Raw genomic sequence first — 18,114 nt, forward strand, 5'->3', positions numbered from 1 at the left:
CGTGATGACACGATGACACGTGATGACACGTGATGACACGTGATGACACGATGACACGTGATGACACGTGATGACACGTGATGACACGATGACACGTGATGACACGTGATGACACGATGACACGTGATGACACGTGATGACACGATGACACGTGATGACACGTGATGACACGTGATGACACGATGACACGTGATGACACGTGATGACACGATGACACGTGATGACACGTTATGACACGTGATGACACGATGACACGTGATGACACGTGATGACACGATGACACGTGATGACACGTGATGACACGTGATGACACGTGATGACACGTGATGACACGATGACACGTGATGACACGTGATGACACGTGATGACACGATGACACGTGATGACACGTGATGACACGTGATGACACGTGATGACACGATGACACGTGATGACACGTGATGACACGTGATGACACGCGATGACACGCGATGACACGTGATGACACGTGATGACACATGATGACACGTGATGACACGATGACACGTGATGACACGTGATGACACGATGACACGTGATGACACGTGATGACACGATGACACGCGATGACACGTGATGACACGATGACACGATGACACGCGATGACACGTGATGACACGTGATGACACGCGATGACACGCGATGACACGTGATGACACGATGACACGTGATGACACGTGATGACACGTGATGACACGTGATGACACGTGATGACACGTGATGACACGTGATGACACGATGACACGCGATGACACGTGATGACACGTGATGACACGCGATGACACGCGATGACACGTGATGACACGATGACACGTGATGACACGTGATGACACGTGATGACACGTGATGACACGTGATGACACGATGACACGTGATGACACGTGATGACACGTGATGACACGATGACACGTGATGACACGATGACACGTGATGACACGTGATGACACGATGACACGTGATGACACGTTATGACACGTGATGACACGATGACACGTGATGACACGTGATGACACGATGACACGTGATGACACGTGATGACACGTGATGACACGTGATGACACGTGATGACACGATGACACGTGATGACACGTGATGACACGTGATGACACGATGACACGTGATGACACGTGATGACACGTGATGACACGTGATGACACGATGACACGTGATGACACGTGATGACACGTGATGACACGATGACACGCGATGACACGTGATGACACGTGATGACACGCGATGACACGTGATGACACGATGACACGTGATGACACGTGATGACACGTGATGACACGTGATGACACGTGATGACACGTGATGACACGTGATGACACGATGACACGTGATGACACGTGATGACACGTGATGACACGATGACACGTGATGACACGTGATGACACGTGATGACACGATGACACGTGATGACACGTGATGACACGATGACACGTGATGACACGTGATGACACGTGATGACACGATGACACGTGATGACACGTGATGACACGATGACACGTGATGACACGTGATGACACGTGATGACACGATGACACGTGATGACACGCGATGACACGTGATGACACGATGACACGTGATGACACGTGATGACACGTGATGACACGTGATGACACGTGATGACACGATGACACGTGATGACACGTGATGACACGTGATGACACGTGATGACACGATGACACGTGATGACACGTGATGACACGTGATGACACGCGATGACACGATGACACGCGATGACACGCGATGACACGCGATGACACGCGATGACACGCGATGACACGTGATGACACGATGACACGTGATGACACGTGATGACACGTGATGACACGTGATGACACGCGATGACACGTGATGACACGCGATGACACGTGATGACACGCGATGACACGTGATGACACGATGACACGTGATGACACGTGATGACACGTGATGACACGTGATGACACGTGATGACACGTGATGACACGATGACACGTGATGACACGTGATGACACGTGATGACACGATGACACGTGATGACACGTGATGACACGTGATGACACGTGATGACACGATGACACGTGATGACACGTGATGACACGTGATGACACGATGACACGCGATGACACGTGATGACACGTGATTACACGCGATGACACGCGATGACACGTGATGACACGATGACACGTGATGACACGTGATGACACGTGATGACACGATGACACGTGATGACACGTGATGACACGTGATGACACGATGACACGTGATGACACGTGATGACACGATGACACGTGATGACACGTGATGACACGTGATGACACGATGACACGTGATGACACGTGATGACACGTGATGACACGATGACACGTGATGACACGTGATGACACGATGACACGTGATGACACGTGATGACACGATGACACGTGATGACACGTGATGACACGTGATGACACGTGATGACACGTGATGACACGATGACACGTGATGACACGCGATGACACGTGATGACACGTGATGACACGATGACACGTGATGACACGTGATGACACGTGATGACACGATGACACGTGATGACACGTGATGACACGATGACACGTGATGACACGTGATGACACGTGATGACACGTGATGACACGATGACACGTGATGACACGTGATGACACGTAATGACACGTGATGACACGATGACACGCGATGACACGTGATGACACGTGATGACACGCGATGACACGCGATGACACGTGATGACACGATGACACGTGATGACACGTGATGACACGTGATGACACGTGATGACACGATGACACGTGATGACACGTGATGACACGTGATGACACGATGACACGTGATGACACGTGATGACACGATGACACGTGATGACACGTTATGACACGTGATGACACGATGACACGTGATGACACGTGATGACACGTGATGACACGATGACACGTGATGACACGTGATGACACGATGACACGTGATGACACGTTATGACACGTGATGACACGATGACACGTGATGACACGTGATGACACGATGACACGTGATGACACGTGATGACACGTGATGACACGTGATGACACGTGATGACACGATGACACGTGATGACACGTGATGACAAGTGATGACACGATGACACGTGATGACACGTGATGACACGTGATGACACGTGATGACACGATGACACGTGATGACACGTGATGACACGTGATGACACGCGATGACACGCGATGACACGTGATGACACGTGATGACACGTGATGACACGTGATGACACGATGACACGTGATGACACGTGATGACACGATGACACGTGATGACACGTGATGACACGATGACACGCGATGACACGTGATGACACGTGATGACACGCGATGACACGCGATGACACGTGATGACACGATGACACGTGATGACACGTGATGACACGATGACACGTGATGACACGTGATGACACGTGATGACACGATGACACGTGATGACACGTGATGACACGATGACACGTGATGACACGTGATGACACGTGATGACACGTGATGACACGATGACACGTGATGACACGTGATGACACGTGATGACACGATGACACGCGATGACACGTGATGACACGTGATGACACGCGATGACACGCGATGACACGTGATGACACGATGACACGTGATGACACGATGACACGTGATGACACGTGATGACACGTGATGACACGTGATGACACGATGACACGTGATGACACGTGATGACACGTGATGACACGATGACACGTGATGACACGTGATGACACGATGACACGTGATGACACGTGATGACACGTGATGACACGTGATGACACGATGACACGTGATGACACGTGATGACACGTGATGACACGATGACACGTGATGACACGATGACACGTGATGACACGTGATGACACGTTATGACACGTGATGACACGATGACACGTGATGACACGTGATGACACGATGACACGTGATGACACGTGATGACACGTGATGACACGTGATGACACGTGATGACACGTGATGACACGTGATGACACGATGACACGTGATGACACGCGATGACACGTGATGACACGATGACACGTGATGACACGTGATGACACGTGATGACACGTGATGACACGATGACACGTGATGACACGTGATGACACGTGATGACACGTGATGACACGATGACACGTGATGACACGTGATGACACGTGATGACACGATGACACGTGATGACACGTGATGACACGATGACACGTGATGACACGTGATGACACGTGATGACACGTGATGACACGATGACACGTGATGACACGTGATGACACGTGATGACACGATGACACGCGATGACACGTGATGACACGTGATGACACGCGATGACACGCGATGACACGTGATGACACGATGACACGTGATGACACGTGATGACACGTGATGACACGTGATGACACGTGATGACACGATGACACGTGATGACACGTGATGACACGTGATGACACGATGACACGTGATGACACGATGACACGTGATGACACGTGATGACACGATGACACGTGATGACACGTTATGACACGTGATGACACGATGACACGTGATGACACGTGATGACACGTGATGACACGATGACACGTGATGACACGTGATGACACGATGACACGTGATGACACGTTATGACACGTGATGACACGATGACACGTGATGACACGTGATGACACGTGATGACACGTGATGACACGATGACACGTGATGACACGTGATGACACGTGATGACACGTGATGACACGATGACACGTGATGACACGTGATGACACGTGATGACACGATGACACGCGATGACACGTGATGACACGTGATGACACGCGATGACACGCGATGACACGTGATGACACGATGACACGTGATGACACGTGATGACACGTGATGACACGTGATGACACGTGATGACACGATGACACGTGATGACACGTGATGACACGCGATGACACGCGATGACACGTGATGACACGATGACACGTGATGACACGTGATGACACGTGATGACACGTGATGACACGTGATGACACGATGACACGTGATGACACGTGATGACACGTGATGACACGATGACACGTGATGACACGATGACACGTGATGACACGTGATGACACGATGACACGTGATGACACGTTATGACACGTGATGACACGATGACACGTGATGACACGTGATGACACGTGATGACACGATGACACGTGATGACACGTGATGACACGATGACACGTGATGACACGTTATGACACGTGATGACACGATGACACGTGATGACACGTGATGACACGATGACACGTGATGACACGTGATGACACGTGATGACACGTGATGACACGATGACACGTGATGACACGTGATGACACGTGATGACACGATGACACGTGATGACACGTGATGACACGTGATGACACGATGACACGTGATGACACGTGATGACACGTGATGACACGTGATGACACGATGACACGTGATGACACGTGATGACACGTGATGACACGATGACACGCGATGACACGTGATGACACGTGATGACACGCGATGACACGCGATGACACGTGATGACACGATGACACGTGATGACACGTGATGACACGTGATGACACGTGATGACACGTGATGACACGATGACACGTGATGACACGTGATGACACGTGATGACACGATGACACGTGATGACACGTGATGACACGATGACACGTGATGACACGTGATGACACGTGATGACACGATGACACGTGATGACACGTGATGACACGTGATGACACGATGACACGTGATGACACGCGATGACACGTGATGACACGATGACACGTGATGACACGTGATGACACGTGATGACACGTGATGACACGATGACACGTGATGACACGTGATGACACGTGATGACACGTGATGACACGATGACACGTGATGACACGTGATGACACGATGACACGTGATGACACGTGATGACACGATGACACGTGATGACACGTGATGACACGTGATGACACGTGATGACACGATGACACGTGATGACACGTGATGACACGTGATGACACGATGACACGCGATGACACGTGATGACACGTGATGACACGCGATGACACGCGATGACACGTGATGACACGATGACACGTGATGACACGTGATGACACGTGATGACACGTGATGACACGTGATGACACGATGACACGTGATGACACGATGACACGTGATGACACGTTATGACACGTGATGACACGATGACACGTGATGACACGTGATGACACGTGATGACACGATGACACGTGATGACACGTGATGACACGATGACACGTGATGACACGTTATGACACGTGATGACACGATGACACGTGATGACACGTGATGACACGATGACACGTGATGACACGTGATGACACGTGATGACACGTGATGACACGATGACACGTGATGACACGTGATGACACGTGATGACACGATGACACGTGATGACACGTGATGACACGTGATGACACGATGACACGTGATGACACGTGATGACACGTGATGACACGTGATGACACGATGACACGTGATGACACGTGATGACACGTGATGACACGATGACACGCGATGACACGTGATGACACGTGATGACACGCGATGACACGCGATGACACGTGATGACACGATGACACGTGATGACACGTGATGACACGTGATGACACGTGATGACACGCGATGACACGCGATGACACGTGATGACACGATGACACGTGATGACACGTGATGACACGTGATGACACGTGATGACACGTGATGACACGTGATGACACGTGATGACACGATGACACGTGATGACACGTGATGACACGTGATGACACGATGACACGTGATGACACGATGACACGTGATGACACGTGATGACACGTGATGACACGTGATGACACGATGACACGTGATGACACGATGACACGTGATGACACGTGATGACACGTGATGACACGTGATGACACGATGACACGTGATGACACGTGATGACACGTGATGACACGATGACACGTGATGACACGTGATGACACGTGATGACACGTGATGACACGATGACACGTGATGACACGTGATGACACGTGATGACACGTGATGACACGCGATGACACGTGATGACACGCGATGACACGCGATGACACGTGATGACACGATGACACGTGATGACACGTGATGACACGTGATGACACGTGATGACACGTGATGACACGTGATGACACGCGATGACACGTGATGACACGCGATGACACGTGATGACACGCGATGACACGCGATGACACGCGATGACACGCGATGACACGTGATGACACGCGATGACACGTGATGACACGCGATGACACGCGGTGGCCCGTCGGGCGACGCGTTTCGGGCGATAAGAGCAACAATGAAGCGATGAAGTGATGAAGTGTCCATCGCGTCATCGCTGTATCGCTTGAAGTTGAAAAATTTGAACTTTTCAAGCGACATCCAATCAGGGTTGATATCCAACCACGTCACCGACACAGCTGCCATCTTAGTTGTAGTTTTTATTGAGTCTTAGTTGTAGTTTTTATTGAGTCTCAGTTGTAGTTTTTATTGAGTCTCAGTTGTAGTTTTTATTGAGTCTTAGTTGTAGTTTTTATTGAGTCTTAGTTGTAGTTGTTGAGGTTTTAGGAGAAAGCCTCTGTCAGACCTCTGAAGATGAATTTGTTCCCCTTAGTTGCATCCATCCCATAATGTTCCATTCACTCTTATCTCCCTGTGGGTCGAACTCCAAGTCGTTTTCTTCCTGCAGCTTTAGACATCTCTAAGAAAACTACAACTAAGCTGCTGTTACTGACTCTACTTTACTTTACTGACGTTTAGAGGTTTTATTTACTTCTCGTTTTTGGAAGAATAGTCATTTTTATTTTTATTAAAGTTTACTGAATCTTTTTTTCACTGCTAGTTTAGTCTTAGTCCTAGAGTAACTCTAGTTGAACCTTCTGTCTCTAGGGTTAGTTAGTTAGTTAATAACTCTCCTTCTGTCTCTAGGCTACGTGCGGTTCAGGAAGGAGTACCCCGAGCTGTTAGGGTTATTAGGGTTAGGGGGTTAGTTAGTTAGGGTTAGTTAGTTAATAACTCTTCTGTCTGTGTGTCTGTAGGTTACGTGCGGTTCAGGAAGGAGGGTTGGTTAGTTAGTTAGTTAGTTAGTTAGTTAGTTAGTTAGTTAGTTAGTTAGTTAGTTAGTTAGTTAGTTAATAACTCTCCTTCTGTCTCTAGGCTACGTGCGGTTCAGGAAGGAGAGTTAGTTAGTTAGTTAGTTAGTTAGTTAGTTAGTTAGTTAGTTAGTTAGTTAGTTAGTTAGTTAGTTAGTTAGTTAGTTAGTTAGTTAGTTAGTTAGTTAGTTAATAACTCTTCTCCTGTGTGTCTGTAGGCTACGTGCGGTTCAGGAAGGAGGGTTAGTTAGTTAGTTAGTTAGTTAGTTAGTTAGTTAGTTAGTTAGTTAGTTAGTTAGTTAGTTAGTTAGTTAATAACTCTTCTCCTGTGTGTCTGTAGGCTACGTGCGTTTCAGGAAGGAGGGTTAGTTAGTTAGTTAGTTAGTTAGTTAGTTAGTTAGTTAGTTAGTTAATAACTCTTCTCCTGTGTGTCTGTAGGCTACGTGCGGTTCAGGAAGGAGGGTTAGTTAGTTAGTTAGTTAGTTAGTTAGTTAGTTAGTTAGTTAGTTAGTTAGTTAGTTAGTTAGTTAATAACTCTTCTCCTGTGTGTCTCTAGGCTACGTGCGCTTCAGGAAGGAGTACCCCGAGCTGTTAGGGTTAGGGGGTTAGTTAGTTAGTTAGTTAGTTAATAACTCTTCTCCTTCTGTCTCTAGGTTACGTGCGGTTCAGGAAGGAGTACCCCGAGCTGTTAGGGTTAGTTAGTTAGTTAGGGTTAGTTAATAACTCTTCTGTCTGTGTGTGTCTGTAGGTTACGTGCGGTTCAGGAAGGAGGGTTAGTTAGTTAGTTAGTTAGTTAGTTAGTTAGTTAGTTAGTTAGGGTTAGTTAGTTAATAACTCTCCTGTGTGTCTCTAGGTTACGTGCGGTTCAGGAAGGAGTACCCCGAGCTGTTTGAGAACCTGACGGCCGAGGCGGTCCGCAGCACCGTGGAGGCCGGCTACCCCGTCGTGCTGCCCAGCAGAGACAAGTTCGGCCGCGTCGTCCTGCTCTTCAACATCCAGAACTGGGACCTGGAGGAGATCACCTTCGACGAGGTAGATGCAGAGCAACCCCCTAACCCCCTAACTCTAACCCCCTAACCCCCTAACTCTAACCCCCTAACTCTAACCCCCTAACCTCCTAACTCTAACCCCCTAACCCCCTAACTCTAACCCCCTAACTCTAACCCCCTAACCCCCTAACTCTAACCCCCTAACCCCCTAACTCTAACCCCCTAACTCTAACCCCCTAACACCAGACACAGACGGAGGAACAAGGTATTATAGCTATTATAGTAGCTGTTATATTATATATAGTAGCTATTATATTATATATAGTAGCTATTATATTATATTAGTAGCTATTATATTATATATAGTAGCTATTATAGTAGCTATTATATTATATATAGTAGCTATTATAGTAGCTATTATATTAGTAGCTATTATAGCTATTATAGTAGCTGTTATATTATATATAGTAGCTATTATATTATATATAGTAGCTATTATATTACATATAGTAGCTATTATATTATATTTCTCGGTCTCTGTTTGTGTGCGCCTGTGAGTCACTGCACTGGGATAAGGAAACTGACCTTTTAAAAAAAAAACTTTATTAACATTTTATTATTATTATAACCTTTATTTATTCTCGAGGGACATTGAGGTTGCCCTCATTTTCAATGTCGTCGAGTTTACAACGCAGTTAAAATATTGACAGTGGTTACAGTCATTTGAAGTGATTACAACCAATATACAGTTAACAAGAAACAAGAAACACAATCACACCAGCTTCCGGTGACGTCAGACGCCAGAGAACACGCTTAACAGAGCATCGAGCAGAAATCAGACAAAAACTCTACAAAACCCTTAAAAAGACAACAGAAAAACACAAATGGTAAAAGCAAATATTTACTATTAAGGACGTTTTGTAGCTGAGAACGTGTTGAAAAGTCTGGGCTGGCCGTAGACCGGCAAACCAAATCTGAGACTATGGCGACGGCACTTCGGTCAAAACAGAACTCTGATATTAATTTACAAGATGAGTTCCAAGCTGTTCACGAGGGGATGGCTACAATGCAAACAGCGCTTGAAACACAGCTGAATAAAAAAGTGGACACTTTGCGTGACACAATGAGGAAGCTGGCGGAAGACAACATGGAATCAATGAAAAAACAGATGGAGAAAATTACAAAGGATATTAGAGAAAGTCTGGACGTGCATGAAACACACTTATTATGTCCCGTTATTTGTCTGGAGGGCTATACCTGGTTTGGCCATAATAGGAACACTCATATTAGAGCCCCGAGAGCTTCTGGGGGAGTCGGGATCTTTGTTAAAAACACTGTTTTTGAAGATTATAAAGTGGACATTGTGGACAAAACCATTGATGGTATGATTGGATTGCGTTTTGTTCATCGTTTCACAGAGTATGTTTTTGTTATTTTCTCATGTTATTTGCCTCCAGAGGGATCGACGAGAGGGAGGGACTCTGTGGGTTTTTTCAGTCACCTGTTGGCGCAGCTGTACTCTATAAACTATGATGCGGTTTATGTGTGTGGTGATTTGAATGGTCGTATTTCTGATAAGGAGGACTGTATCACAGACATAGATGGCATTGTACCAAGGACAGTATTAGATATGGGGTTTAATAATCATGGGGAAAGTTTGCTTGAATTGCTGAAAGACTCTAAATGTTGTGTCTTAAATGGCAGACTGTCTCCTGCAAAGGACAATTTCACCTCTGTTTCAACGAAGGGGAAGGCAGTTGTGGACTATATTATAACAACTCATGACTGTTTTAATACATGTGTCGATTTTGAGGTGTTACCTTCTCACGAACTTGCTGAAAATGTGGGGCCTGACTGTATGGGTCTGTTGGGTGATAAATGTAGATTACCAGATCACTCTCTGCTTTATTTAAAATTTTTGGCTAATTTCAGCTATGATTTTGACAAGTCTACCCCTCATTTGGAGGTGGCTCTATGTAAAAGACCCAGGAATTTTCCTTCAACATTTTTGTCCTCTGATCTGTGCTGTCTGGCTTTGAAACAGCTAATAGATGACCTTTTACTTTGTCAGAAAACCCAGGATAATATTGACAGATTATATGGACAATTTTGTGATTTGTTGTATAAAGAGATGGATAAATGTGTGAAAAACTCTTGCACGGGGAATACTGGTGAGAAGAAGAAAAATGTATGTAAGAAAAACAAGCCTTTTTGGAATGGTGAATTAGATAAGTTATGGAAAAATTTAAAAGTTGCCAAGAGGAGATTCCTTAAAAATAAAAGTCATTTGCAGAAAGAAGCTCTTAAAAGGGAATTTAAACATTGCCAGGAGCTTTTTGATAAAAAGCTACGATTTTATAAACGAAGATTTGATCGCGGCTTAGCTCTCAATTTAGAGCATTTGCAAATTAAAAATCCTCAGCTCTTCTGGAGAGAAATTAATAAACTGGGTCCTAGGAAAGATTTAAAAATTCCAATGGAAATTTTGCTGGAAAATGGTGATCTTGAACATAAAGCTGATTTAGTGCTTAACAAGTGGGAGAAGGATTTTACTGTTCTATTTTCTGGCAAAAATAACATGGGTGATTTTGATGATACTTTCTTGGAATTTATTCGTGGGGAAAAAAAGTCCGGGGAAAAGAAGTTTGAGCTGGCAAATTATAAGCCCAATCAGTTATTAAATTCTGATATTACATCTGAGGAGGTTCGTAAAGCTGTTGAGTGCGCTAAACTGAGAAAAGCTCCTGGCATTGAGTCTCTCTCCAACGAAGTACTGAAATCACCAAAACTGTTACAGTTCCTTACTCATCTTCTGCAAGTCTATTTTACATCAGGTATAGTTCCCTCTGAATGGTACAAATCACTCATCAAACCAATCCCAAAGTCAACCAAAAATGACCCTAGGGTCCCTCTTAACTATAGAGGAATTAGCCTTTTGAGTACAGTTTACAAATTATTTTCTAATATTCTAAACGCCAGGCTGTCTCAATATCTAGAGACTGAAAATATTTTAGTGGAGGAGCAGAATGGCTTTAGAAAACATAGATCCTGTCTAGATCATATCTACACTCTGAGTACTGTTATTAGAGCCAGAATTTCTGAAGGGAAGTCTACTTTTGTTTGTTTTATTGATTTCCAGAAAGCTTTCGATTGTGTTCATAGAGATTTGCTGGAATATAAACTTATTTCAGCAGGTGTAGATGGCTTATTTTACCAAGCTGTTAAAGTTTTATATAAAAATCCAGTTGCATGTGTGCAGTTGAATGATATGAGGACAGGATGGTTCTCTACTCCAGTGGGAGTCAAGCAGGGAGATGTTCTCTCTCCTACCCTCTTCTCCTTGTTTATAAATGATTTAGCCCAGCAAATTAAGAATGAAGACACGGGGGTGCAAATTGGGGATATGAAACTAAATTTACTTTTGTATGCAGATGATATTGTTATCCTGGCAGAGAGGGAGGAGGAATTGCAGTCCCTGTTAGATATTGTTAATAATTGGTGCTGGAAGTGGAGGATGTCAGTTAATCAAGGTAAAACTCAAGTTATACATTTCAGAAAATATGGAGTAAACAGAAGTTCTTTTAATTTTAATGTGGGAGTTAAGAAAATATGTTATACCAGTGTTTACAGATATCTTGGCTTCAACCTGGATGAATATTTTAAGTTTGAAGAAGGTATTAATACACTTACTGATACAGCAGGTAGAGCATTAGGCTCTATTATAAGTAAAATGAAGAAGTGTAAAAACCTAGGGTATGCTACCTTCTCCAAGCTCTATGATGCCTGTGTTTCTCCGATTCTTTTATATGCAGCAGGAATATGGGGAAGTAAAGAATCATCCAGGGTGAATGCTATTCAAAGCCGAGCTATTCGTTGTTTTCTAGGTGTGCATAAATTTACTCCTGCTCTGGCTCTCCAGGGTGACATGGGCTGGGAACCCTGTTTGATTAAACAGAAAGGGGAAATGCTTAGGCTTTGGAATCGCTTGTCTTCTATGCCAGAGGATAGAATAGCCAAAAAAGTATTTAACTGGGATAAAACACATGACTATCCTTGGTATCGTGACATGAAAGCTATCTTCAGCGAGGCTGATCAACAACATATTTTCACTAATGGTTTGCGTTGTAATGTTAATTTTGTGAAACATAAGTTATTTCTTGAGTATAAAGAAAAATGGGCTAATGATATCTGGCTTAAACCAAAGCTCAGAACCTATTGCCAATTGAAAAATGTATATTGCTCAGAACCCTATGTGACTTTGCCATTAGATAGATCCAAGAGATCTCTATGTGCCCAGTTGAGGGCTGGGATTCTCCCTCTGGCAATAGAAGTTGGTCGGTTTAACTCAGTACCTGAGGATGAAAGACTCTGCACATTATGTAATTTAAATGTAATTGAGGATGAACTGCATTTTGTGTTTCATTGTCCGTTATATGACGAAGCCAGGCAGTTTTTGTTTCAGAAAATGCAAAATGTGAAACCGGAGTTGTTTTGGGTTGATGATGAGGTGAAGTTGGAATGGTTCTTCAGAAAAGAAGTCTTTACTATAGCTACTTTCATGAAAAATGCCTGGTCAAAAAGAAGAGGTGAATTATTTATGTGAACTCCATGTGGTTTCTGTTTTTGTTTTTGTTTGTTTTTGTTTGGTTTTGCTCTGATTATTTTGTTTGGTGTCTGGATGTGATGATATTGTGTCTTGTATAAGCCCTTATAGGCTGGGCGCCTTAATTGGTGCACGACACGTTAATAAATATAAATTCAATTCATTCATTCACAATCATCTGACACAGTTACAAATGGAAACACAGTTATTCATGACCAAGTACCTAAACTCACTGAGTGAAGGGAGCGCGTCCAGTCTCAGGATGTGCTGTAACGCGTTCAGAGAGCTATAGGGGCGTCATAACAAAAAGCAGTCTCGCCAATACTCGTAAAGACTCGAGGAACTTTGAGTAGCAGCAGTTCAGCCGAACGGGTCCTGTAAGTAGCAGAGTTCCATTCTGTTTATGTACAGAACAATACTGTTGTGCCAGGGGAAAATAAAAATAAAAATATATATAAATATGCAAAGAGTTTATGCTTACCATGTATATATATATAAAAAAAAAATCTATATATATATATGTATATAAAAAAAAAACATTGAAGTAAAGATAAGGAAACGGACCTGCTTCTCCCTCCGGTGTTCAATTCAATTCAATTGAAAAAACTTTATTTATCCCCGAGGGTGAATTGTCCCGGTTCCCCCTCGGCCTGTGTCTCTCCTGTTTCCCACTGAGCTCGGTCCGTGTGGAGAAACGTCGCCTCTGACATGTAGAATGTGTTTTATAGAAGAGAAACTGACGACTCAGGATACTGACTACTGACTAATGACTCGTATCATCAGAACTGATCGTCAGCTTCCTTTCATATTTAGGCTGAAAACCACAGGACAAGTCAGCAGAGGATCTGAAAGTCCAGCTGTCAAGATGTTTCTTTTTATATCATACCAAACACCAAAGATATGTATAAATATAAAATAAAATTATGAGCTTACAGGTAAAATAGAATATAAACAAATAAATTATTAGGCAGAAAGGTGAATTTGATTTCAGTCTCGACCCCCGAGGTGTCTGTTGAGAAAGATTCTGGCCCTTCAACAAATACAGTTGGTGACCGCTGTCCCTGATGGTCATTGACCTGTGGTGATGTCAATCACTGTGAAAAGCTCTTAACCACTTCTATGTTCCCTGTACAGAGCTACAAACACTAACGTCTGACTAAAGGTGCATTCACACCTCGTTTCTCTGGCGACGAGTTTTCATATCGATGCAAACGGGCGGTTGAGTGAATATTTACTCAGGTGAAAAGAGTCGACGTCATTTCTCTGGTCGTCAGTGGCTCCTCGCCGCTCAGCGCTGATTGGCTGCTGTAATAGGCCGGTGGTGGCGGCGGGCGTGATGATGTCATCAGAGAGACATGATGATGTCATCAGAGAGAACTGACCCCTAACCCTAACTGACTGACGAGCGACTGCAGCTGAGCGATATAGCAACAACAAACAACAAATGGGCGATTACGAGCGACAAAGATAAGAGGCCCGGTGTGAACGCACCTGAAGCAACAAGTGAATCAACTCTGTGCAGCAAACATCCCATAGTTCTGACTAGTAAATAAAGAAAATGGTGTAAGATTGTTATTGTTCTCAGTTTCACCACTTGAGTGAAGCTTGTTGTGGTTATTCTGTTACACACTGACTGTTATGGGATGGTTGCTGTACAGAGCTCTAATATTGATGTTCATTGTGAGAATTTATTACGTATAACAGAGTTGATTATTAGTTGATTCATTGATTATTATTACAATTAAAGGTAACGAACCTACTGCTATGACTATAGGGATTATGACAATGGGCCAATTTGACAAAATGTTGAACTATCCCTTTAATGTTGAAAGGTCATGTCAACAGTGTGTAACTGAAGAGAGCAGCTGCTTCCCCCCAGGAAATAGTCCGGACCCAAATGTAAATGAGCAAATTTAAAAGAAAAATAGAAACAAAACAAACAGACGTGTGTGTGTGTGTGTGTGTGTGTGTGTGTGTGTGTGTGTGTGTGTGTGTGTGTGTGTGTGTGTGTGTGTGTGTGTGTGTGTAGATCCTGAGAGCCTACTGTGTGATCCTGGAGAAGCTTCTGGAGAACGAAGAGACTCAGATCAACGGCTTCGTGCTGGTTGAGAACTTCAGCGGCTTCACCATGCAGCACGCGGCGGGAATCAAACCGGCCGAGCTGAAGAAGATGGTGGACATGCTGCAGGTCAGAGCGACGAGTCGGTCGGAGGAGGAGGAGAAGACCTGAGAGAAGGTGACGACGTGGAGGATCGACACTCGGCTTCATCCCGTCTTCTCTCTCTGTGTGTCTTCTGTCTGCAGGACTCGTTCCCGGCGCGGTTCAAGGCCGTGCACGTGACCCACCAGCCGTGGTACTTCACCACCACCTACAACGTGGTCAAGCCCTTCATGAAGAGCAAACTGCTGGAGAGGGTACGACCACTTTACACTATTATATCTTCTTTTCTTCTTTTCTTCTCTTACCCAGGGGGCAAAGCAAAAGAACAGACACGGAGCGTTGTAAAAGGTTTGACACCAGAAATGATCTGTAGGACCTTGAAGGATTAAAACCTGGGTGGACAACCCGGTCAACTAGCTGCTGGAAAGCTACAGGGGCCAAAACCCCTTTCTGGGGTCATTCTGCTGGAGAAATGATGTAAATGCAAATATTTAGCTACTACAATGGTATAAATAGTCATACAACTATAACATTTGGCAGAGAGTATCTTGACACATAGGGGGAGGCATGAAAAAAAGATTCTGGGGTTTGTTGTAACTCCATTTTAAGATATCACCCTCAACATCCCAAAAAAGACCAAAAAAAAAAAAGTACTGTTTTCTCATGAAAATGATTATTTTGCAGCACTTTATGGAGAATATCTATGCCTAACATGTATATAGAAAACTTCCTTAATTCATAAGCTTCCATTTGAGTCCAAGATAGCCTTTCTACTAGCTACTGGAAAGCTACAGGCTGTCTCCAAACAATGCAACACCTGTTGTGAAAAACTACATGTTAACTGGCCTGATCAGAAAACATTCTATTTCTGGTCTCCTCTAAGTGAACAGATAGATAGAGAAGACAAGTGGCTTTGGAGATAGAAAGGCTATCTGGGACTCTAATGGAAGCTTATGAATTAAGGAAGTTTTCTATATACATGTTAGGCATAGATATTCTCCATAAAGTGCTGAAAAATAATAATTTTCATGAGAATTTGTCAGGCGAACAGTACTTTTTTTTTGTCTTTTTTGGGATGTTGAGGGTGATATCTTAAAATCAAGTTGCAACAAACCCCAGAATCTTTTTTTCCTGCCTCCCCCTATGTGTCAAGATACTCTCTGCCAAATGTTATAGTTGTATGACTATTTATGCCATTGTAGTACCTAAATATTTGCATTTACATCATTTCACCAGCAGCAGAATGACCCCAGAAAGGGGTTTTGTCCCCTGTAGCTTTCCAGCAGCCAGTTGACCAGGTTGTCCACCCAGGTTTTAATCCTTCAACTTCCTACAGATCATTTCTGCTGTCAAACCTTTTACAACGCTCCAAACAACTGTGATTTTGTGTCTCTCTGTCTCATCTGAACGAGTTGCGTCTCTCCTCAGGTCTTCGTTCACGGCGACGAGCTGGACAACTACCTGAAGGAGTTCGACGCCGACATCCTGCCGGCGGATTTCGACGGGAAAGCTCCGGTCTCCGACTGCCAGGCCATCGGCACCCGCATCTTCGGCTCGGAGGACACGGCTCTCTGAAGAGTCGTGGTGTCCTTTACTCTTATTATGATTATTATTGTTCAGGCAGTTCTATGAGCCAACAGACGTACGTAGTGTTAGGAGCAGTGGAGCGTTGGCAGATGACGAGTAACATGAGAAAAGGAAGTTTAGAGACTCTAGAGAGAATAACTGAAGGTTCATGATTGTGTTTTTAGTTTAAGTTGTGTTGCTCTTCGTCTTCTGATTGTTACTGTCCAAGACGAGAGCGTCGGTCGTGTGATGATGTCAGAGTTTGGTTTGAAGGTTCGATGCCTTGAAAATGATTTGTCTTAATATATAGAAAGTTCTGGTGCCTTCGCCTTCACGCCTGCCGATGTGTTGCCATGGAAACAGCCTTGCTTATGTTCCTCCACTCAGATGCCTGATGTAAACGTCCGCAGAAATCCGATCTGCATCCGACCGGAAAATGTTCAATAAAATAGTTTTTTGTGTGTCTGTCGTAGTAATTGTTATGTTCACGTGTCTTCCTGTTTTTTCAGCTTTACACCAATGAGACACTAGAGGCAAAAACATGATGATCAGTTCTGAGATTTAGGGCTATTTTTGCTTCTTTAACATGTCTTCTTTATTA

General features: G+C 44.4%; 2 protein-coding genes and 1 long non-coding RNA gene across 3 annotated transcripts in view; 1 reads left to right on the top strand and 2 right to left on the bottom strand.

Moving 5' to 3' along the window:
* rlbp1a (retinaldehyde binding protein 1a) overlaps nucleotides 1-17,924 on the top strand; it is a 25,666-nt gene extending 7,742 nt beyond the window's left edge. The window contains exons 4-7 of the mRNA XM_084001114.1: nucleotides 9,048-9,226; nucleotides 15,816-15,974; nucleotides 16,091-16,201; nucleotides 17,376-17,924. Of these exons, the coding sequence (XP_083857240.1) occupies nucleotides 9,048-9,226; nucleotides 15,816-15,974; nucleotides 16,091-16,201; nucleotides 17,376-17,522 (596 nt within the window). The 3' untranslated portion in view covers nucleotides 17,523-17,924. The remainder of the gene's footprint in view (nucleotides 1-9,047; nucleotides 9,227-15,815; nucleotides 15,975-16,090; nucleotides 16,202-17,375) is intronic.
* dtwd1 (DTW domain containing 1) overlaps nucleotides 1-18,114 on the bottom strand; it is a 376,654-nt gene that overhangs the window by 85,972 nt on the left and 272,568 nt on the right. The window lies entirely within an intron of this gene.
* The window catches only part of LOC311007793, a 34,169-nt gene that overhangs the window by 14,352 nt on the left and 1,703 nt on the right, over nucleotides 1-18,114 (bottom strand). The gene's annotated exons all lie outside the window — the stretch shown is intronic.

Source organism: Trachurus trachurus (genome assembly GCF_905171665.1).
Source record: "Trachurus trachurus genome assembly, chromosome: 3".
In the NCBI taxonomy this organism is placed as follows: Eukaryota; Metazoa; Chordata; class Actinopteri; order Carangiformes; family Carangidae; genus Trachurus; species Trachurus trachurus.